This window comes from Musa acuminata, chromosome BXJ3-9, assembly GCF_036884655.1.
Source record: "Musa acuminata AAA Group cultivar baxijiao chromosome BXJ3-9, Cavendish_Baxijiao_AAA, whole genome shotgun sequence".
Lineage (NCBI taxonomy): Eukaryota > Viridiplantae > Streptophyta > Magnoliopsida > Zingiberales > Musaceae > Musa > Musa acuminata.
The window spans coordinates 11,604,011-11,628,428 of NC_088357.1; the positions used below are offsets into that span (position 1 = coordinate 11,604,011).

The 24,418-nt window shown below is 36.8% G+C and overlaps 2 protein-coding genes across 2 annotated transcripts; both read right to left on the minus strand.

Moving 5' to 3' along the window:
• Positions 1-1,776: 1,776 nt before the first annotated feature.
• On the minus strand, positions 1,777-4,158 carry LOC135650125 (two-component response regulator ORR10-like). The gene is made up of 5 exons (XM_065169287.1): positions 3,422-4,158; positions 3,255-3,346; positions 3,068-3,145; positions 2,893-2,963; positions 1,777-2,117 (listed from the first exon to the last, which is right to left on the minus strand). The coding sequence occupies exons 1-5, from the start codon at positions 3,522-3,524 to the stop codon at positions 1,859-1,861; spliced, it is 603 nt and encodes a 200-aa protein (XP_065025359.1). The 5' UTR covers positions 3,525-4,158; the 3' UTR covers positions 1,777-1,858.
• Positions 4,159-7,404: 3,246 nt separating this feature from the next.
• On the minus strand, positions 7,405-23,685 carry LOC135649422 (condensin-1 complex subunit CAP-D2-like). The gene is made up of 17 exons (XM_065167746.1): positions 23,493-23,685; positions 23,042-23,403; positions 22,793-22,950; positions 21,547-22,687; positions 21,247-21,438; positions 19,205-19,852; positions 18,881-19,057; positions 18,680-18,747; positions 18,371-18,593; positions 18,197-18,296; positions 17,996-18,111; positions 17,863-17,920; positions 9,794-9,945; positions 9,456-9,645; positions 8,412-8,546; positions 8,236-8,332; positions 7,405-7,914 (listed from the first exon to the last, which is right to left on the minus strand). Exons 1-17 carry the CDS (start codon positions 23,623-23,625, stop codon positions 7,911-7,913), a joined length of 3,954 nt encoding a protein of 1,317 aa, XP_065023818.1. The 5' UTR covers positions 23,626-23,685; the 3' UTR covers positions 7,405-7,910.
• Between the last annotated feature and the right edge of the window lie 733 nt (positions 23,686-24,418).

Genomic DNA, 24,418 nt, shown 5'->3' on the forward strand with positions numbered 1-24,418 from the left:
TCTTTGGACACTCTTTTATGCATCTAGGTTTTTGGATCCAACTCAAGTATCTATTTTTCTATTTAAATATGTCCTTAATCTTATTAAAGAAAACTAAACCTGATTTTAGCTTCTCATTAGGTCCAAGCACTTGAAAGACCCAATCCACCATCATCCCTATCTCACTTTTGTGTTTTTTTGTTTTCTGCTGGAACTCATCTCAACTGCTATTAACAGCATTAAACCTGATTTATGTATATTAGTTGATCCAGTATGTGATCCCTATCTCATAAAACGTCCAAATCTGATTAATTATCTAGGTCTTTAAATCTGTTCCAAACTCGATTTAGGGGTATCCGGAGCAGTTTAAGCAAGTCAGTCGTCCTGAATATGTAAAAAAGGATATGAATCCGAAATTATTCCAACCTTTTTTTTCGCAAAGGCAATTGATGGATTCGATCCCAAAACCTTGTTATCAAGCAAGATCTTTACTAAGTGACATCTTCAATTAATCTACAAATTCCTTTTGGGGTTTCTTCTACAAGTTCCTTTTGCCCTTGGTTTGTAACTATCGAAGCAATTTATTCCTTAGGTAATTGCACTGAGATCTTCCTGTAGAGGTCTGCTAGGAGTCCTTGTTTCCAAAGCATGAATCAAGAACTCAATCTTTAGCTTAAAGTTTTGGTTGACTTGAAAAAAGACATTGTGAATTCAACAACAATCCAAAGACCATATATCTCTGGACCAATCCTTACCATAACAAAGTTTTAACTGTAACTATGGCAATTTTCTCTTGCTAGGATGCAGTCTACATCTTATTAGATTGAGTGGTCTAAAGCAAAGATTCGAGTCATCAAAATACTCCAAACATTAAGTGATATACGGAGATTGACATAAGAACATTTGGGTGCAATGTCATTGCTATTCCGACACCAAGTCAGATGACCAATCAAACTTGTGTCTTAACATTAAGTGGCGTGCAACATCCTAATTGTAATGTCTGATGGTTCAGGTGATGCCTCATGTTTGGTTAATGCCTGACGTTTGGATGAAACCCCATGAAACCGCCCATCACGGTAGTAAAACTATCCATTAAATGCTGGTAGTTACATGAATCACCTATAAAAAGGTCCGAGGTATGATCAGTAAAGGCTTTCGCATATTTGGCATTCACTAATACACTTTGTTCTACAACCATTTTAACTTGAGTGCAGCTTAGTTCTTGTGGATCATTTGATCAAATCCACTTTAAATCTTGACATTGAACTTGTGAAGAAGGTGGTCCTGAACTGGGTTGACTTTGTAGCACTCCCTAACGTGTCAGACAACCAAAATCAACATTAACATTATGCATCTACAAAGTCTAGATTTCCAAGAAATCTTTTTCCTCTGGTTTCTTTTGCTTTGTGTTGGTGCTCCTGTGCAATAAAAAGATGCACGCCAACTCAAACCTGTTACTGCTGATATTTCCATCACTCTCCTGGTACAAGAGATCAGAAATTACAGTTTTCAATCATGGAGTAAAGCTTGAATCAAGGATAAGATTATAATCTTTGCAAGTGTAGCATCATTTTAGATCCTAGACAACTCTTTTCCCTTCAAGGTTCCTTTTTTTCTTTTGTTATCAGGATTCAGGGAAGAATTATGGTCATTTTAGCTATGAATTCAAACTATAAGAGATCTCAGCATGAAGCTTTATCCGTTAATGCATAATTTTATTCTCCACTATTTACATTCCTGGTTCTTGATATCTTCTATTACTGCAAAATTGGCATTATATGGAGGTATGATCGATCATGTTAATTTTCTGGCAGCACTCAAAAGGACTTTATAAGGAATTAAGAAGCATCCTCCTCTAGGTAATGAAGTTTTTTTTTTTTCATATCACATTTAAGCTACTGCTAGAGAATCTTAGTCTTGTCCTCTCAGATAAAACTTCCTCATCCATGGCCTTTCTCTTGTTGCTCATGTTGTTATTATTGCTGCTACTGATGATGATGTGGTTGGTGTTGCTGTTTTCTTCTTGGTGAAGCTGCTGCTCTTTATGTTTCCCTTTTAGTATGTGAGGCCTGAGTCTTCTCATGTCTGAGAGCTGTACTGGTTTCAGAAAGAACTCTTCTGCTCCTTCTTCCAAGCATCTGTGAGCAGTTCAAATACAAATCAATTCCATCTTAGATGTAAAGTTACAGATCTCATCATATCAAGTTTAGAATATTGAGCAAGATACGGATATGTTTGACGATGCTGCAGAAAGGACTGGATATTTCTGTAAATCCTTCCATGATTTGACCACAGAATAGATTACACCTAGGCAACTTTCCTATTACAGAATTTTTTCTTGGGGAAAAAATTCCTAGGACCACAAGTTTCTCAATCAGGGCAAGCAAAGAGATTAGACAGGTCTAATTTATGAAAGGAACTCTTATCTGCTCTTCTTTCTTTTGATCTTTGAAGGTTATTGAGAAAAATCAAATCTCACCAATTCACTTGGTGAGAATATCTACTATTTGGCCCCATCACATCAGAATGCAATTCCTTCATTCATGGACACTAAAAAGGCATCTTTCTGGCTAACTTTTATATCATAACATCCATTTCAGAATGTAATGTGGAAAATCAGTTGAAGAGTAGTAGCAATTTCTGGATCAGGAATTGATGAATCTCTTTTCTTGAATTTTGATTTTCTTGGTGTCAGGAAGATGTCTTAAAGATTCCTCTGAACCTCTGAAGAATTCTTCTTCAATTCTCTGACTGAATTAACTAGAGTTTATGCATTATATATTTAAGATTTTAATCCAATCTAGGTGCATCAATAGAAATCACAAGTCAAGCAAGTTTTCTAAGAGAAGTCAGTTCATCTTGGTAAGTATTGCCACCACAAGGAAGGAATTTACTGATCATTATTCCTCTCACCTGTTTATCCTGGAAGGTACATTTTCAGATGACATGATCACCACTGGGATGTCCTTCAAAGATGATGACTCCTGATATCAGAGCAAGAGAAGAAGCTCCTCATAAATCTCTTGAAACAATTCCATGAGAACAAAATGTGCATATTGGAGATATGAACCAAGCATCAACTGTTTACCTTGATCTTTTTGAGGAGGTCATACCCTGTCATCCCAGGCATGCAGTAATCTGTTATTACCAGATTCACCTCAATCTCCTGTAAGAAGAATCACAACCATCACAGTTTCATCAGAGACACACAAAAGAAAAAAGATTAAGAACATAAACAAGAGGATCCATGAGAGAGAAGAGACCAAATGGATTACATTGTGTTCTGGTGAGAGAGCTGGTGTGCTGGTCTGGTCTTCCTTCAACCCCAAGACTTCAAGAGCCTTGCTCCCAGAATCCACAGTGGTGACTGCAACACCACCATGAACATGTTTGAGATAGAAGAAGCCTTATGGCACAAATCAAGGATTGCTAGTTTTGGTACCTTGAAAGGAAGATGTCTTGAGGAGCCTCTCAATGAGTTTTCTATCCATGAGGCTGTCATCCACAGCCAGGACATGGAACTGAGCTTCTGCATCCACAGCCATGGACTTCTTCTCCTCCCCACACAACAACAGTTGCAGCAAGGGCCAAAGAGGTGGAGAAGATGCAAGCAGAAGAGGTGGATGGAGCCTTGGTTTCTGCCTTGCCTGGTTAACACCTTCTCTCTGTCTATAAGCCAAGCAAGGTAATGAAATACAAGTCACCTTCTAACCCACCAAATCCCACCTCATGGGAGGCAAGATCTGACCAAATATCACACAAATCTCCCCATGTCCAAATCTCTCTCACTTCACAATCTTGTACTGAGGACTCGCATATCTCCTGATTCCTCAAAGTTATGAGATTGGTGAGGATAGTGTGAGAGGGTGAGATGGGGAATGGAATTAGGGGGGTCCCAAGGGACAAGTTAGTGGTGAAGGGGTTTTATTATGCTGGTGCTGGCTTCAGAATTAGGTGGCAGTGGTGGTGGTGGTGCTGGTGGTGGTGGTGCACCACATAATCCTGGATTGTGATACTCTCACCTCACCTGGGCCCCACTCTTTTACACCATCCCATGCCACACCTGTCTGGGAGGCAATTCCATGTGACCTCCCCAGATTTGCCTCCTAAGCACATCTCCCTTTCTCTTTCCATCCCTTTCTTTCTCTCTCTCTCTCTCTCTATATATATATATACACATATCTTTTGATGGTCCAGTTTGCCACAGGATTTCAATTTAATAAGCAACCAAATCTTTGGACAACCACTTCCTGTATCTTCACAACTGATATCAATAATTATGAAAGGGATGCAATATCATGCACAGTGGGTACAACTGGTACATCTCAATGTCTGGCATACTTTGATGGCATAAAGAGTACCAAATCTTTAGAGACCACCTTCTGATATCAATAACAAGAAAAGGCATGCAGCCCATGCATCATGCACAAGTAGGAAGATAACTGAGAGACTTCTCAAGCTCTGTAAAAAACTTTGTACCATAAGAATGGGTCCTTAATAACAGCAGCATTTATACATATAACCAACCTAATTGTAAGCTGGCAATGTTTATGGTTGCCTATCTAGTTTTAAGTTGAGGAAATGAGAACTCAAATAATTGGCAAAAATTATAAATTATAAAGGATATTTTAGGTAGTTTAAAAGTTTCTTTTATAAAAAAATTATATGGTAACCAATCAAGTGTTGACTGTGTAAAATTCTCTTCTACTGTCGGTTTCGATCGCTTTTATGATACTATTTGATGGTCCACATCCGCTTTATTTATCTATTACTGTATAAATTGAAGCTTCAAGGGAGGAAAAAAAAAAAGTGATCTTATAATTATGTGAAATGCCAAACATTTAGAATCTCTTTTTGCACTATTGAAAAACAAAAATTTTCTTTTCAATGGGGACATCTCATCAGACAAAGCTCTTTTTGTAATCATCATGTATCTTACAGAAAATAAAAGTGAAAGGTAGATTGGTTCTTGGTTGATCCTAGAATTGTTATCAGGATTTGTTGTTGCTTCTATTGCTATAATTCTTGAATCCTGTGATTGGAACATCATAAAAATATGTTTTTTTTTAAATAAAAATGTTGATACTTCAGTAACAAAGTGTTTGTTTTGTTTCACCAATAAGAAGATTCAAGTTCTTAAACTGGAAGATGATGGAGTTTGATGACTACTTAAAGGTGATGGTTGATTCATTGCAAGGTGGAAAGGGAAGATAAGTTACCTGAATTGACTTCAAATTTTGACTTTCTGAATACTACCCTTTGTGAAAATAATAAGTCATAGGAAAGTAAGACTAATAATCAGAAGAATCAAATGAATAGAACTTTAGGGTTACAATGATCTTAATGCTCCTTCATCATATAAAATACATAGTTGAGGGTTTGAAATCTCACCCGATATACTTTTTACTAGTAAAGATTTTATCGGGTCTTGGGATTAAAATTGATCTTCACTCTTTATCCTTTATAATAAAAAAATAACTACTGAGTAGGATCAATGAAAATATAGAAAGTTAAGGAAATAATTTTTGACACCCTTCAAATAATTTACCCCCTTGCAAGACTTCCTTCAAAAAAAAAAAAGGAAAAAGATAATTTGCATTTAGTGAAGCATTCCAAAAGCTTCAACCTTCTTGGAGATTTTACCCCAACATATAATTGCTCAAGTTAAATCAAGATATGCATACTACATAGAGCCAAATAGATGTAACCTGTGCCACATGACCCATTCCAAGCAATAATATATGGCTCCAACTTCGTCAAAATCAATAATCTAAACAGGTCAAGCTCAATATGTATAGGTTTAAGGTTTGCATCTCTAGTTTTTCTCTCTCTGTCTTTGGCTTTATTTTGACTTGTAAAGTTGTACTATAACAAAGGATGGGAAATCCACTCGAAAAGGACAAGTGTCATTGAAGTAATCAAGCTCAATGGATCTACAAACATACCAAGGGCCAATGCAATTAGTGTGCATTTGATATATAGGAGAATGGAACTTATAAGGTTGGGGGCAAAGGAAGGAGACATGAAGGCAATCAGCCACCTTTTTTTAGGTGTTAGAAAGAGAAGTGACTACGAAGTATATTTGGTTAGGAAAAAGAAAGAAAAGGATGGTGGTGATGATCCATACCATCCTTTTCATTTGTTAGCATAAAATATGAAGAGATTGAATTCATCAGCACAATAACATTATACTTGATTAATGATACAACAATATTTTACCATGGTTGAAAAACAAAAGTCCTTGGATACAATCATTTCTATTAACTCTATGTAACATAAGTACAAAAAAACAATGGTGTTCAAACTTTTAAATTGAAAACACAATTGAGTATATATAAATATATATAAACTTTTAATTCTTTGGTTCGAGTTCTTATGATTGGCTTGCTCGACTTTTGATCCTTGTTCTATACAAAACTCACTCCTAGAGTGTCTTGATAAAGTCATAAATGACTTCCATATCTATTTGAATGAAAAAGTAGTCGAATGTCGATCACGTTATAGATTCAGATTGAGATATCGATGCATGTTAAACTTGCTTTGGAGTCATCAAACCCTTGAATTTTTAGATATGATATGATCGCTTCTCCCCATCAAACACAAGTCTCTAGCTATCTTGACTTTGCAGGTATGCCTTTAGCAACTTGACACTAATTCTATAACTAGATTTAGTCTCACATTAAAAGTAAGAAAAAAAATTAAATAGGTTTATAAGGATTAGACAGATCTATTGTTATTAATTCAAATTTAAGTAGTTTGGATAAATGCTTCAAACTCAATAAGTCAATGAGTTAGTCAACTCATCAAACAAATGTTGTGCGTAGTAACAGGTTCGAGTAAAAAATAATTTAAATCATAAACGAAACCAAAGGACACATTATTTTATGAAGTCATCATTTAGTAGAGTCTCATGTCGAAGACTTAAAAAATGTATTGCTATCAATTTGAGCTTATGTAATTTATAACATTACTTCATATTCCACACGAGTTAATAAGCCATTTAACCCATTATATTCCTTATAAATCAATTTAAATCTTCACTAACTAAATCATGATCTTACAAATTAATTCCATCGCATATGCATGAACAACATATGTCAAATTTTAAATCACAACCATGATGTCTTGGGTGTTCCATCTAACAATAATTAGTCTTTTCAGTCGACATCTACTTCAAACCTCATGAATATATATATATATATTGACAAGTTTAGATTAGACACAATGACATCTAAATTTTCTCTAAAAGTCAATATCATTGACTAGTGAGGGGAATCAAAAGGACATAATAAGATTGTCATAATAAGACATTCAACATAAAACCAATCCATTTAATAATTATGCCAAAAAAATTTAAAATACAAACAATTAATTATGCCACATGAACTCGGCATGTAATGATATAATATGCATCATGGACACATCATAGACGTTGGGGTTTAAAGCTTCAGTGGACCTTTCATGCATGTGATATGTATGCATGACCCTCCTTGTCCCCACCTCCATGGGGATGGCTTCTCACTGAATCCTAGCCTTCGACAGAAACAGTGCTGTCTGGGGTCTTCAGATGTCGGCTAAAATACAGAGTCTGTAAGGCATCATAGTTAAGTAAAACCCTTGCCACTGGTGGGAATTAACTTACATAGAATTCCCTTTTTGGATTACCACTCCTTGTTTATATTACATACCTAGTATCATGTTTTCATTCTTGCATCTCCAAAGTTTACAGCTGTGCAGATGGTTTCACTCCACGACAGATATTCATATGATATATCTTCCTATATCTAATACAGCATCTGTTGAAATTTCAGAATACACAAGACTTAATGGCAAAGACAAACCTTGAAGAACTGAAGCAGTGGCATGCAAGGAAAGTCATCTTGCTTCCTGACGTGCAGGAATTGTGTGATTACCCTCTCACGCTGAACTGGCTACCTGCACTCAGATGAAGAGAAACTGAGTTAGTGATGACTGTAATTATGATGGATAAGCTTATCCTAGATCATTTGTAATCAGATGCTAAAAAAATGCTCTAAATCATTTGTAATTTAATTTGTAGGGATCCATCCTGCTATAACAGATGCTGATCAGAGTTGATAAGGAACCAAATAGAGAAAAAAAGAAGAAAAATACTAGATATTGTCTTCCTCTCATTGTAATATCCATTATTGTGGCAGCACTTGCATTTTGGAAGTTTATCAATTTCATGTTCCAAATATGAAAGAAGTCAAAACAAGTACTGAAATAGAACTTGACCTCCTGGTGGAGCGGATTCGTCGTCTTACGGAACCATTGTCTTTGTGATCTTGTGTTGCTGATCCTTTGACTTTCCTCGTACTGCATTTGGAAATGCCTACCAACATGTCCATCCACATCAGTTTTCGGGGATTAACAAACAGTGATGATTTGATGAAATAAAGTATTTGAATCACCTCTGTGAAAGGTTTGTGGAGACTGAACCTCCATACCATCCACTTCACATTCTCTCATGACGCTAGAAAGACAACTTTCCTCTGATATTGTATCTTTGGCTTCGGGCGAACCCTCCTTGGCAGAAACATTTTTATCTGTTGGCATAACAAAAGCTATTGGTTGATTTAGCAGCAAAAATCAGTAGAGTACAGAGAACTGCAACAAGCATTGAAACTAAGTTCATGAATATGCCGAGTCAACATTGCAAAATTTATGAAAGTCCAATGGATCATGTTTTTGTCAACCGTCTAAAATTGAATCTGGACTAACGCAGCTTGCTTGTACTAAAGCTAATTTCGCTGAACTTAATTTCCTTCATATCTTGCACAGTGCATTAATTCCAATAAGCCAATAGGTTATACAAAGATTTTAAAGAAAAAAATAATCATCTTATGCGTCTTGTTTTCCATCCTAATAAGGTTTTACTTCAACTACTGTACAGCATATCACCTGTAGTTGCAACTCTTCATCAAAAGTATTTATAGATGAAGTAGTAAAGTTTAAAGAACAATGAAGGAAAACCAGTGACAATGTTGAATAAAATTTTAAGAAATTCTAGAAGATATTGTCCGGTGATTACATTCGCTAGAAAGTCCTGAAACAAAGTCAGCGATAATGCCAAGTCAATGATTGAATTTGTGAAATCTAATAAACCACGTTTGTCAACCATGTGGAATTAGACTCATGGACTAGCAGACCGTTTGCTCATACTAAAAGCCATTCTGGGAAATATATTACCTATATGGTTGGTTCCAACAAGCCTATAGGTTGTACAATCCATTTAAAATATCACATGAGAAATGAATTTATTTTTTCATCATTGCGTGGTTAATTGGAGCACTTTCAACTATCATACCAAATCACACTTGTGGTTGAGATTCTTGATCAAAAAAATTTCAACAAATAAAGTTACAAAATCAAAGAACAATGAACAATAAGGGAAAACAGTGATAAAATTAAACAAAATAGTCATAAACTGTAAGAAGAAATTGGCCGGCAGTTACCTTCACTGGTATTTCCAACAACACTTTTCTCCTTAATTAGGAAACCTTCAAGGCTGCCAACTTTTTGTTGATGAACCTGGGCATTTCTAGCAGTGGTTTCCTGTTCCTTTTTTGCTGTATGAATCTTGTTAAGCTTCTCTTCAAATTCCTCAATGCAAGATCTAACCTCAGCTTTTGCAAACTTTTTGCACTGATATGTTAAAAGGTGATCGATAATTAAAATATAGCAAGAATTGCTCAACATAAATGATTAGCAAGATTGCCAACTTAGAATTCTAGTATAACTTTGCTAACTGGTAATATATTTACCAGAATTATGAGGAAATGAAAGCTATTACCTTGGTCACAATGCTTCTGAAATGATCCATCACTGAATCATCACATAAAGAATGTTCATATGCTTTAAAAGACCCAACAAGCTTTTTCAATCCCTTTTCACTGAATGTCAACTGGGAGAGGCAGTAAGCAATATGCTTCCACTGTTTAACATCTGTAACAAAAACAGAGCTAGATTCCTCAACAGTATTCAGAAATAACAAAATCAGCTCAGAACACAAGGACAACCATTAAACAATTTTTTTGTAAGTAAAACTCATTCCATATACTGTCAAAATACCATAAATTTATAATGTAAACACCACCATCTAAGAAAAAGATTGTAGGACCACAATGCGATGCAACCATATTTTAAAATTTAATGTCTCCATCATTAAACATTTGAGAAGCACATCAACCCTTCAATTAAACAATACAAACAAAATAACTAATCAATCATACAACTCGCTTCTCTATGTATCCTCAACATGTGCAAAGGCTAGAACTGGAAGTTCGGGCAGGGAAAAGCAAGTGGAATCTAATGGTTGCACTGATCTGCAATGCAAGAACTTTGAGCATCTATCATATTTAAGCATAATTAGATATCCGTCATTTGAGACATCATGTCAGCATTTAATATCAATACAAAACTCTGATATTAAGTGATGGAGAATCATCTAGCTTTACAAAGGATTTCCAAAAAAAATTATTCTAGGCAAAAAATTCAACAAAATGTTATACCTTAAAATTCTAAGAGGTGTTGAAAATTGAAAAGTCTTTTGATCTTTCTAGGGACTCCTTTTGTATTAAGTGTATTCATTTACTATTTAGGTATCATAGTAGTCTCGTTTTATATTTCTAAAAGGCATACTAATTCCCTGGGAGATTACTCTCAAAATCATTGCTTTTATTGATTATACTAAAGCTCCTAAACCTTTATAAATAGTGGAGCTTGTCAATGGATGACTTACTTCAGATTTAAATGAAAAGAATTACATTTTCTCTAGTTTCTTACTCTCCTCTCTTATCTCACACTTCTCTTTCTTTCTCTTTCTCACAACTTCCCTATTGTATTCTATATCAGTTTAGCATTAAAGCCCATCAAGAAACCTACCCTACACCTCATTGGACCCTCAACTAGTAGCCAGTGATTTAAAAAAGAGCTCGAGCGAGGCGAGGCGCGGCCCAAGCGCCTCGCTTCATTTCCAGGCGGCGCACTTCAAAGAGGCACCGCCTGGGCGCTCGCCCGAGCCCAGGCGCCGAGCACTTCGGGCAAGTGCTTAGGTTAAACCAGGCGACCGAACCAGCGTTTGAGGTCTGGTTCAATCTTCGGTGCTTTAGTTGGTTCAATCGAACCAACTAAAGCACCGATATCAGCATGACTTCCCCAACCCTAACCCTGCTAGCCGTTCACGCTACTGCCGCCGCTGCCGCTGTCGCCACTCTCGCTACCGCTGCTATCGCTCCCACTGTCTTTGCTCGTCGCTTCCGTTGCTCGCTGCTATCGTTGCCACTGTCTTCGCTCGCCGCTTCCGCTCTCGTTGCTACCGATGCCGCTGTCACCGCTTGCCGCTCCCGTCGCTCGCTGCCACTGTCGTCGCTCACAGCTACCGCTCCCGCTCTTCTCAGTCAACACCCTCGGTCTTTTGACTCTTCCCTTACACTCTTCTCCTCTTTCGATAATATACTATTAATAGTATATAGTATACAGTTAACAATATACAATATACTGTTAACAGTATACTGTATACTGTTAACTATATACTAATAATAGTATTTATATTTATTAGATTAATTTAATAGCATATTTTTATTTAAAATTTTAAATAATTATATTTATTAATTATATTATATATTTTTATATTTTAGCGTCTCACTTCGCTCGGACGAGCACCTAGCGTCTCGGACGTTTTTGGACCTTGGCGCCTAACGCTTTTTAAATCACTGCTAGTAGCTTCAATCTACAACGACGTCACTCACAGATCTTTGCACCTCTAACGTCAATCCCTTGTGTGTGGAGTTCAACTTTGGGGTGACTATGCCTACGGAATTGGTGGACCACTTAGCTCTCGATGCTTAGCAATTTTTGAAAACTTCTCTAATATTTCTATTTGAAAAATTATTAGATCATGGTTTTTATCACTTCTTTGCCATTAAGAGAGATCCACTTGAATCATTGTATTTCTACCTTGTGCATTGTAACAATTAACAACCTCATTACCAAAAGGCAATTTGTAGATAGTATTAGAATCATGACTACGTAAGGTGAAAACCAAAACAATCCTGATGAATCTCAAATCCAACAAAGTGATGTAGACACCCTTAGGACCAAACTAACAAATTATGACACAATATTAAACCAATTATGTGACCAGATAACCCAAGTCCTAAGAGTTGTCTAAAGTCTCGAAAAATGACTCATGAATGAGGAGATTGATGAGTCGATAAGACAACATATTCATTCTCCACAATCCATTGCTTCAAATCAAGGAATTTTATCTACTCCCCAAGCCCCTATTCGAACAAATACTAGGTCCACCTATAGGGCACCTATTCACAATCATGCTCCAACAATTTCTGATGATTAAGCTTTCGACCTTAATGATAAATTCCTAGAACCTACTAGAATTCCAAAACTCAAGTAATGGGCCAACGAGTTCGATTTGCTAACAATTTAGGGGAAATGCTAGAAGAGTTAAAGTGGATATGCCAAACTTTAATGGTAGGTTTGACCCAAATGTGTTTGTTGATTGGTTAGATAACATAGAGGATTACTTTGAGTAGTATAGAATGATTGATATCGAAAATGTATGATTTACAAAAAAAAATAAAACTGGTAGGATCCGTTAGGAAATATGGACAATATATCCAAGTTAGTCTTGAACACCATCGAGAGCCTCCCATCACTCAATAAGAAGTCATGAAATAAAAACCTATGAAAAAATAAAAACCTAAGAAAAAATAAAAACCTAATTTTTAAATCTTAAATGATTGAATTTGAATGTGACAGAGTATTTGACTCGATTTAAGAAACTTTTACTTATGTGTCAAATAGAAGAGGACCAAATCATCATTGTCCGAAGATTTATTAATGGGTTGAGGTTTGATATCCGACGAGATGTTTCCCTTAGTTTTTCTGACACCATGAAGGAAACTTCTCGATAAGCCCTTGAGATTGAGCAATACTTCAAACTCTATCCAACTCATTGAATATCTTCTCAGTCTCTCGACAATAGAACTATTTCTTAACCCACCCCAAGTAGTGACCCTATGAAGCCAAAAATCACCACTACTAACAATAGTCCTGACCCAACCATGAATAGTCCACCTCCTTCGATCATTTATTTTCAAACTAGTTCATATTGAATCATTATTGCCAATAATAAAGGTATCTCTCGTTGTCCTTAATGTACCCTTACCATAAAACAAGAACTAGAAGATCAAATCGAGGAAGTAGACTAAATAGTTAAACCTTAAGCCTACTTAGGTGATAAAAATGAACTAGAAATTAAAGATGCTCATGTCAATATTGTCTGCATTATTCTCTCTACTACTAGTGATTCCAAAGAATGGAAGAAGACAAGTATCTTCCATACTTTTATCCGAAGCGAGAAGAAAAATAGCAACTTGGTTATGGATGAGGGTAGTATTGTGAACGTAGTCTCAAAGTCTACTATCGAGAGACTAAAACTCAAGATAAAGTCACACCCAACCCTATTAAAAGTAACTTGGTTTGACATAACCACTTTACCCATGATCGAAAGATGCATAGTACAAATTAAAATAAACGATTACCAAGATAAGATTTATTATGATGTCCTACCAATAGAAGTTGCCCACATTGTTTTAGGTCAACCTTGGTTGTATACCTTTGATGTTACCAGTCATGAAAGAGAAAACACCTATGCCTTTCGATACAAAGACAAACCATCATCTTACGACCTGCAAAACCATCAGAAAAAGACAAATCAAGAACTCCTAAGTCTCTCCCACAAACCCTAACCACCAAGGGACTCCACTTGCTGGATCCTAAATCTTTTGAAATAATATTGTGTGATCATCATTGCTAGAGAAATTTCTTGTCATTGCACTATTCTTGACCTAACTCCTAAGGTTAAATCATTATTAGATAGATTTTTAGATGTCATATCCTCGGAATTACCTGGTGAGCTGCCACCCTTGTGAGAAATACATGTTATTGACCTTGTCCCAGGAACATAGCTCCCTAGTCCCATATTATAAAATGAATTTTAAAGAGAGAGACGAGTTAAACAAGCAAGTTGAACAACTTTTGGCTAAAGACTTTATGAGACAACCTTGATCCTTGTATTGTCCCGGCCTTGTTAACCCTTATGAAAGATGGGTCTTGGAGGATGCGTGTCAATAGCCTTGCGATCAACAAAATAACAATAAAGTATTACTGCTCGAGTCCTCAACATGAGGATATGCTAGATCTTCTCGCTGGACCTAATTGGTTTTCAAAACTTGACCTAAGAAGCGAATACCACCAAATTTGTATTAAACCTAGTGACGAATAAAAAATAACATTCAAAACTCAAGATGACCTATACGAATAGCTAGTCATGCCCTTTGGTCTATCAAATTCCCTAAGCACCTTCATGCGCTTCATTAACGAAGTTTCACAACCCTACATAAGCAAATTTGTTGTCATATACTTTTACGCATGGTATGCAACTTTGAATGGTACCATCCGGTACGGGCGGTACGTACTAGTCCGACGATATACCGGTACACGGACCGCTAACGTGCTACAGTGTTACACTGTACAGTGCTACAATGCTACAGTAGATAGAGAAATATTTAAAATTAAGTGTTCAGCTCGGTACGCCCTGGTGTTCAGCTCGGTACGCCCTGGTGTACCGCTTGGTACACGGTACCGTACCGTACCGAGCCAACCTCGAAACACCGATATGATAGTGTATACCTTGATCTTTAGTAAAAACATCTTGATCTTTAGTAAAAACAAAAAGAATCATTTAGAACATCTTCGATAGATTCTTACTACCCTTCGAGTCGCTAAGCTTTATGTGAATCTGAAAAGGTGCTCGTTCATGCTAACTCAGGTCCTACTCCTAGGCTTCATCATTTTTGCCTAAAGTATTGTCACTGATTCAGAAAAGATCCCCATCATTTTATAATGGTCTGAGCCTAAAACTTTTTTCTAAGGTTCGAAGTTTCCATGGATTAGTTTCTTTCTATAAGAGATTTATTAGAGGGTTTAGTTCTATTATGGCACCTGGCACTTATCACTAATTACTTAAAGAAAGATAAGTTTTCTTGGATCTTGGCGCTACCAAAGTCTTTGCTGAAATCAAAACAATAATAACAACTCCTGTTCTTAGGCACCTTTACTGTAATAAATCTTTTAAGGTCATTTGTGATGCCTTTGGTAGAGGCATAGGAGGAATTCTAAGTCAAGAAGGTCAGCTTATCGTCTTTCCAAAGAGAAACTCAATGATGCAAAACAACATTTTTCTACCTACCACAAGGAATTTTACACAATTGTACAATGTCTTATATATTGGCAACATTACCTTCTGTCGCAAGAGTTTGTCTTGTTGTCTGACCACTAGGTCCTAAGATACTTGAATGCCTAAAAGAAATTAAATGCCCAACATGCCAAGTGGGTTAAATTTCTTAACAAAAACTCTTTTATAATTAGGCATTGTTCTAGCTCTCAAAACAAAACTATTAGTGCCCTTAGTCGAATTTATACAATCATATCATGAGTGTCAAGGTCATAGGATTCAAGCGATTAAAAAAAAGTATATCTAATGTCCAAACTTTACTCACATCTATCGAGAAATGCAAGATGGAGACCATCATAAACACATTTGAAATTGTCCTCAACTGTACTCTTCACAAACCCATTGACCTTGCACCCCTTTCACTTAACTATCATGCCTCAAAAACCAGCCCACTCCTTTGCTTAATATATTCATGATTTGTATGCTGAAATTCGACATTAAATTGTTATAAGGAATGAAAGTTACAACTTGCTACCAATGCACATTGTAGAAGTCAAAAGTTTCAAGTTAGCGATTGTCTTGGTTCGCGTTCACCCTAAAAGATTATCTAAAAACTCATTCAAGAAGTTGTATACCTGAGCCATTGGTCCTATCCTCATTATCCAAAAACTAAAATTTAATGCACATATGTTCCATTTGCCTTTCGACTTAAATATTAGTCCAATTTTTAATATGAAGGATTTAACTCCAAATCATGGTACTTTTAAGCCTCATTCTCTATTTACCAGTGTTTCTACATATGGCAATCCTTCCAAAACATTGATTCTCCCATAACACAAGAATAACGTAAAGGCTATTCTTGATAACCGCTTTGTTATGTTTATTACTAGCATAACTCAACACTTTCTTATCAAGTGGTGTGATCATCCAACTTCCGATGCCATTTGGATTATTACTAGAAACTTTGTGAATTTGCAGTAGACTTATTGGATAAGTACCTTACAGATCACTCTCAAAGGTTTTGTTCTTTTCTACCAAGGAAGAATGATGGAGAATCATCTAGCTATATAAATAAATTCACAAAAGTTTATTCTAGGCAAAGAAATCAACAAAAAGTCATCACTTAGTTGGCCTAAGAATGCCAAGAGTAGTGTTAAAAATTGAAAAGTCCTTTGGTCTTTTTAGAGATTCCTTTTATATTAAGTGCACTTATTTACTATTTAGGTATCCTAGAAATCACATTTTTGAATTTCTAAAAGGTATACTAATTGCCTAGAAGATTCCTCTTGAGTCACTATCTTCATTAATTTTACTAAGGCTATTAATCCCTTGTAAATAGTATAACATGTCAATGGATGACTTACTTCAAATTTGAATGAAAAGAATTGTCTTCTCTAGTCTCTTACTCTCCTCTCTTATCTCACACTTCTCTTTCTCACCCCCTCTCTTTCTCTCTACTTCCCTACTTTGTTCTGTAGAGATGAGCAAATAAGCCAAATCATTGTCAGATTAAGGCCTGGTCAACATGCAAATTTCAACTTCCATGTCAGAGCAAAATAAGTCAAATAAGAGGAAAGAATGGGGACCCAAAGCAAGATTTGTTTTGTTCCAAACAGTCTACTCTCAATGTCAACTTCAAAAAACAGCCACCCAGTGACCCTCCAGAATATAAGAAATTCAATCTGTTAGTCATTCTATTACATTACTAATCCTCATGAGCCCACAGCTTGATTTAGGCTGTGCAGAAAAAACAGAAATGTGTGGAAATGAACAGAATAGCAGCCAGCTAGTTAGAAAATGATAAACTAGAATTTGAGGAAAACTTTGTGTCTATATTATCTGCTTGGCATCCAAACCAAATGGACCATCAAACCAATCCATTGAGATACAAAGACTAAAAAAAGCTAAGAACAAATTGTTCAATAAACTATTCAAAATATTCAGAGATTTAACCAATTGATTGTGAAGTTCTTCAATTACTTTAATTAACTGTCACCTATTTGTCGAATGAAAATATGATCTAAAATAGAAACAAAGGGTTTAAGTAGCCACAGCTGGCTGGCTGTGTGGCAACATGACCAACCCAACTCAACCCATCCCAAAGAGCCCAGCCTGTCCTAGTTCAGTGGACACATTTCTAAAAGATGTCCTGCGCTCTATCCCAAACCACCAAGAGCCTAACCCCCTGGTTATAGGAGGTCATAAAAGATTTTCACAAATCAGGATACTAATGTTAGTAGAAAATGCATCCAAAGTTGTGATTTGAACTCTCAGCCCAAGTTTGAAGTCATGAATTTATCATTATGAAACTTATTGGGATCAGGCAAACAAAAAGATAACATGTGACCTTAGCCCACATGCCCAATCAAAACAAAAGTAAACACTAACATGAACTGTAATTTATCTTGTTTCATCTATTCATGTGAAGATGCATGATACTGACAGAAAAGTGCTGCTTCTTACTCTTCAATGATGTGTATCATTGGAACATTTTGATGATTGATATCCATGATATGAAATTTCTTAATTGGCAGGAATAAATATGAGAGAAACAAAAGGATAGACTAAATAATGATTACAGATGCAGAGGCAGCTAAGCATACCACTAACTCCACTGAACCGATTGCATAGCTTTTCAACAAGGGCTTCCATTTGCCTGTCCTGTTGAAAATTATATAGACCAAGTTTTAAAAAAAATGAATAACATGTATCTAACATCACTACAAGCAAGCAAACCTTCTTGATAGAGTTAATTAAGAACTGCATTATGTTGTAAAAATCTTCTTCCTTGATGTTCTGATTGCACAATCTGCTGAGGATGTCAGGAAGTAGATTATATATTGGATTGCTTCCTGCAAACATAGAAAAGCATAACCAGATAAGAATGAAGAACAGCATGTTATCTATCAGCAAAATCACCAGGCATCATAGTGGAACCTTTCTTTGACAACTCATTAAAGAATAACTTTGCGAGACTTGAGATTCTTTTGTCTTCATCCTCAATCCGTAGAGCCATTTCATATATGTAACCCTTTACCTAAGAAAATCCTCGAGAATAAGTTCAATTAGAGCAGAGGAAAAAATTTGAAAGGACTTGTAAAGACTCAGCACCTTCATCATATCATTCAATATGAGATGAGACAGCACCAATACAGCATTTTTCCTCACAGATTCTGAAGGGTCTCTCAATCGAGCATACATATTCTCAGTCCAAGGTTCAAGAAGGTTCGGGAAACGAACAGCCAGGTCTCCAAGAGCCACGGTGCAGTTGGAACGAACAGTTTCTGATGAAGCACTCTCCACAACAGTGAACAGAAGCTGAAGATTTGATTCACTAAAAAAAGAATTATTTGACAATCAAATGCATTGCAAGCAGCATAAATTGAAGATGTACAGTATGAAGATACATTCAAGTCTTACCAAAAGTCTGAATCAATTATCATTAATCTGCATAGAGCAAGCATTGTAGAAGCCTGCAGTTCAGGAAACTGAAGTACAGCCAGGAACACAACTCAAGTTAGAAGAGATAAATCTAGCAAACATACAATATTACAATTGTTTACTAAACTATAATGTCACTCCAACCAAGAAGCTCTTAGCAGAAAATTTGAGCTTAATCACCTTTTGCATCAAATTCAAGTTTCTACATAGCCTTGAGAGAAAAGGAGCACAATATCCAATGAGGTTTTTCTCAGTAGATCCACCAGAAACAATTTCTTTCTCTGCCTTTTCTGAAAGTGAATCGATTACTGCATCTTCAGATGCACCAAGTCCCAATTCAGCATTTATACCTTGCATCTGTGATTACCAGAAAAGGGTTTTAAGAAAACCTAATCCTCAGAAAACAGTTTTAAGTCAAGGAATTTTTAAAGCTGAAAATGATCAATGGATTTTTTTCACTGAAGTAACATTCAAATAAAGAAATTCCAGTAACAGAAGTTTCACCTCTACTTCAGCTGAACCACCATTAACCTGTTGCTTTTCAACCTTCAACTTTTCTTTTTTCAATTTTTGCTTTTGAATGCTTCTGATGCAGCTCTCGATATAAACCAATTGATTCAGTGCAATATGGCTTATAATAAAAAGGAATCTGCCCAGCTTTGCTGTAGGCACTGTGGACATGAAGTTGGAGGGTCCAAGAGATACATCGTTTAGCATTTCATCACTTGCAGTGCAACCAAAAACAGAGTTGAGGTACTTCTTCACAATATCAGCAGCAAAAGCTTCAGGCAATGGATGAACTGAATATATGGTGCTTATGGCTTTGTCAACAGCAGCATACCAAATATGGTCCGGAAGCCAGAAACCAGCTACTAAGCTATGTAGAGCAGCAAAAACCTTGCTGCTACTGCTTCTGAGTTTGTCCTTATCTTCTTCAGACAATCTTTCAAGAGCAACACATGCTGTTCTTGCAAGCAAAGGTTCCTCCTTTGCCCAATGTCCAAAACCAATATCAATAATATCCTGTAAATGAGAACCTAGAATGCCTGGATTTGATTTTGCTGCCATACACAAAATTGACAAAGCGCCACGGCTTTGTGCTGCAACTACTCCATTGACATTGAAGATGAAAAAGTCCCATAAGGCTGAGATCTATAGGCAAAAGAAAGACCAAAAAATAATAATGAATAAACTAGTCTTCCCATGGGATGAAAAAAGAAAAGCCAAAAGGATGTCATCTTTAAGGGAAATATTGTGCTAGATATTTTTACTTCACTATTGATAGTGTATTGAACATGTAAACATAATAATATAGACATGCAGGGAAGCATTTATGAACTTAGGTGTAATTGACATACATAAGTTGAGATCACCCAAGAATTATGAAAACACCAACAAGTGTCATGTTTGACCTTGTTCCTTTTTTATCATCCTCGTTTGTGGGGACAAGCTTTATAGATCAAACTGTTGGATGGTTAAAAAAACATATGTAGCTCAGAAGAGAATGTTAATCTACTTAAGAAAATGTTTGTATTTGTAAACAATTAGGTGTAGACCAACAGAAAATGACATGAGAAGATCACCTAAAATGAAATTGATCTAGATGTTGGGGTTAGAAAATGTGACTCAATTAGGATTAGTTGCATGAGTTGAGATAGAAGCAGATATGAGAAAATTTTGCTAGAGATAATTAAGAAAAAGAATGCCCTTGATCGAATAAAGATATTGTTGTACACATCCATGTAGTCAAACCCAAAATAGTTGGTAATGTCAAAATTTTCAACTCTTATTCAATCACATACCTTAAACAGAGTCAACATCAATCACCAATCACCTATAAACAATTTGTTGCTTCCATTACCTTTACCCTGATTAACACCTAGCGGAGTGCCAAAGTCAGCATCAATCACCAATGCCAAATTGCTTATACTATGATATATGCCAATTAAGCAGTAGAAACATATTTGTTATTGGAACTCAGCATTTTGATGTGCAAACTGTAAACAAAACCATATCATCATAATGTAGATTGTGTCACTTTAAGCAAAACAATCTATTTCATTCTTTTTCCATGGATCTTCTCTAGTTCAACTATATGTCCTAGTTGAATTTGAAAAGAAAAACATGGAGAGAAACAAAACCCGCTGCTTATCCGTGACTACCCCCTTTCCGCATGTTCCATAGTTGAATATTGGAAAAACATGAGGTAAAGAAAGGACTTCTCATTATTTAACTCTCTACTTCAAAATTAAAGTTGAAATTGCATGTTATAAAAGAAACAAAGGAAACTCTCATTAGCAATAACTAATTATAAAGCTCCAATTATCTCAATCAAAGTATTAAAACATATTTCATCGAAGACAAACATAAGCTAGCGAAATTAATGAGCAAATGCAAATAATACAAACATGGATGAGTGGTTAAAGCATTGTGATGCATGCATACAATTCCCATATGCATGAGCTCCAATATTCTTTTTTTCTATTCTCTGTTCAAGCTAAGATGCAAGAAAAAACATTCTACATGGAGAAGAGAGGTGTGCATACTGTACTCATAGAAATTTCCCCTTTGGACATCAAAGAACTAATTAGAAACTCCAAAGCTGCAAGATCACCAATACTGGAATCAATCGCCAGGTCCAATAAATTTTTAGCAGTTTCCATTGGATTCTTTCTTATATATATAGTAACAAATGCACTTTCGACAGCCTCATATATTGATTTGTCTTGGGAAAATACCTGGAACAATTAATAACAATATCTTATCTCAGGACATCTGAATTCAAAATCAATTTTAAAAAAATATAAATCTAAAGATATGAATATGTTGTTGTTATTTAATATTACCAATGGCAGCATTCTGCGGAGTGATGCATCTGAGCCATCAATCTGAAATTGTCTGCACCTCATCAATAGAAGGATCGTATTCTCCACATCAGTTGCAGAAGAAGAAGCCAGTAGTTGAACAAGGGTTGGCATCAAAGAAGTGACACATTGTGAGAACCGCAGACCAGCCTCAAGCGAGGCCACCAATGCCCTGGTCTGTTCTAAATTCCCTATTTCTGGAATCGCTGCAGCTTCACCCTGCTGCTCTTCATTAAATGTCAAACAGCTGTCACTAACACTCTCTCCCTGCTCCACTGAAGATCCAGCATGCAAATTGTCAGCCTCAGAAGTATCGTCTGAAGTGTTGGACGGCTCCATTACAAGCAACTTTTCTTTGAATTTCTCCAATGTCGCTTCGTAGACTGCAACACGGAGCTGTGGTCCAAATGGGTTATGCTGCAACATGGTGATAAGCAGATTGAGTGCTGATTTCCTAACCATAGCAGTCTTATCCTCCAATCTTCCTGAAGCCACCACTGCCACCTCATTCCAAAGGCCAATTGAAATGGCATGTTCTTCGCATAACTCTGCCCAAACTTGAAGCACCCGGCTTCTCGTGTACGCCGACACATCCCTGCATCGTTCTAGCAGTATCTCCAACATAGCCTGCTTTCCCCTCAACCTTAGACACTTGGAACTAACATCACCTTCCACATCTTTATAGGCCTTTGCAACCAACCTACCCAAGACACCAACAAGAGCATTTCTAATCTTAAAAGATTCCCCACCAAAATGAGGAACTAGAACCCCAACATTGGTGGACATAAGCTTCGGAGATTGGTCAGCAAGCTCAACCAGGAACCTCCCTATATTCTCGGCCCCAACACCATCCCTCACATAGTCCTTCGGATCAGTGCGACCAACCTCCCTAATAAGGGCAACAGCTAGGCATCCATCGCCATACTTCTTCTCAGCTGCAGCAACCAACTCCGCAAGGTGGGGAACGGTGTAGTCAAACTTATGGATCAAGTGGAGGATTGATGCGCATGATTGTGCAGTTCTCTGATGCTTCGTTGCAATAGTACCTATTATACGTCCAAGGCCTTCTCTGGTGTCTGCATCCTTCAACAAAGCCTGATTCTCATATAAACTGAAAGTGCACCTACGATGATGGAACGTTCTCATTATAATTACAAAAATGATCTAATTCTTTAAAATAGAAATCATCACCCTTTTTCTACTTCTAATTTGGAAAAAAAATGACTACTTGGAGATAAATGAGAGATAGCTCTCATCAATATCGTTTGATCCAAAGAGCAAAGTGAGATTAATCTCCAGAGAGTTCGCAACCAAATTGATGATTCGACTCCTCTGCGCCTCCCAATTCCATGCATACGTAGGATTCTTCTTCCGACCTTGCACAACCTGATCCAGTAAAGGAAAAAATCGATTTTTTTTCCTACAGTAAACAGCAAAACGAGCACAAGAGAAATTAGGGTTGGGAGCAAGTTCGTACCTTAGAGCTGGCACCAGAGGAGTAAGAGCTGGAGGACTCCTCGAGGAGGGCGATGTTGAGGAGGAAGAAAGTGTAGATCTTGAGGGCATTCCGGTGGGAGGCAATGCGGGTGGCGATGTCCGGGACAGCGTCGGCAGCGGCGCCTGGGGAGGACGGAGACGGAGGCGAGAAATGGGGGGCGCGAGAGAGAGAGTCGACGTTGGGGAGGAGAACACTGAGGTTAGAGCGCAGGGTCTCGACGAGGTTGAACTTGGAGGAAGGGGGGAGGACGGCGAAGCTGCGGACGAGAGAGTAGACGCGGTCGAATACGTCCTGCTCCTCGACGCAGAAGAGCTCCCTATCGGATAGGTCGAAGGCGACGCCTTTGGGCACGAAATCGAAAAGGAAATCAACAAGACTGCGAATTTTTTTATCGAGGGAGCAGAGAGAGCTGGTGGACAGGACGGCTGACCTTTGACGAGCTCTTCCAGTTGCGAAGGACGGAGGGAGGCGACGTCGACGGGGAACTCGACGCGGAGCGAGAGGCCGTCAGAGTCATCTTCTAGGTCCTTGAGATCGGAGGGGAAGACGAAGGGGGGAGCCATTGGAACTCTGTCAGAGAGAGAGAGAGAGAAGAGGGGGGAAGGGTTTCTGGTGAGATTTGAAATTGGCGAAGCGATTTGGGGAAAAAGAAGCGGGAAGACGATAAGTAGCAAAGGGTCGAGCATTGGTTTCTATTTTTCATTTTAGTCCCTTTATCCTTTGTTATTTGCATAGTGGGCTGCAAACTGTACTTTGTAGTTTACTTTTCGGCGTTAGGATATCATTTTAGTCCCTTTATTCTTATATATTTGCATAGTAAACTAACTGCAAGCTCTGCTTTGTATTAAATTTACCCCTTCAAAGTTTATCAATATCATATTTTACCCTTGAAATTTTAATATTGCATATATCCCTCACAAAATTTAGATATTGCACATATAAATACCTAAAATATTCTTCAATATTTTTCATTCAAAATTTAAATTAATAAAAATAAATATCTTGATCAAAATACCTAAGTCATTTACACTATAAACGAATGAGATTGCATAAAAGTATAGAATTATGATCAAAGATGTCTAAAATAATTACAAATTATAGAAAAGTATAAATTAATCGTTGATAGGTTATTACCCACATTTAGTAAGCATGAGAAGTGAAATGGACTTCATTTCAGCAATTGCACTAACAATCGAACGAACATGACAGACCGTTTATAGAATCAATTTGAGAACTTACCAAATTAGATTTTAGAAAATATTAAGAACATCCAAAAAAGAAAAAATATATATATGGATTTACTGTAAAGATGTTGTTGTCCATTTATCGTAAATGTCTTTAGTTGTAATAGACATA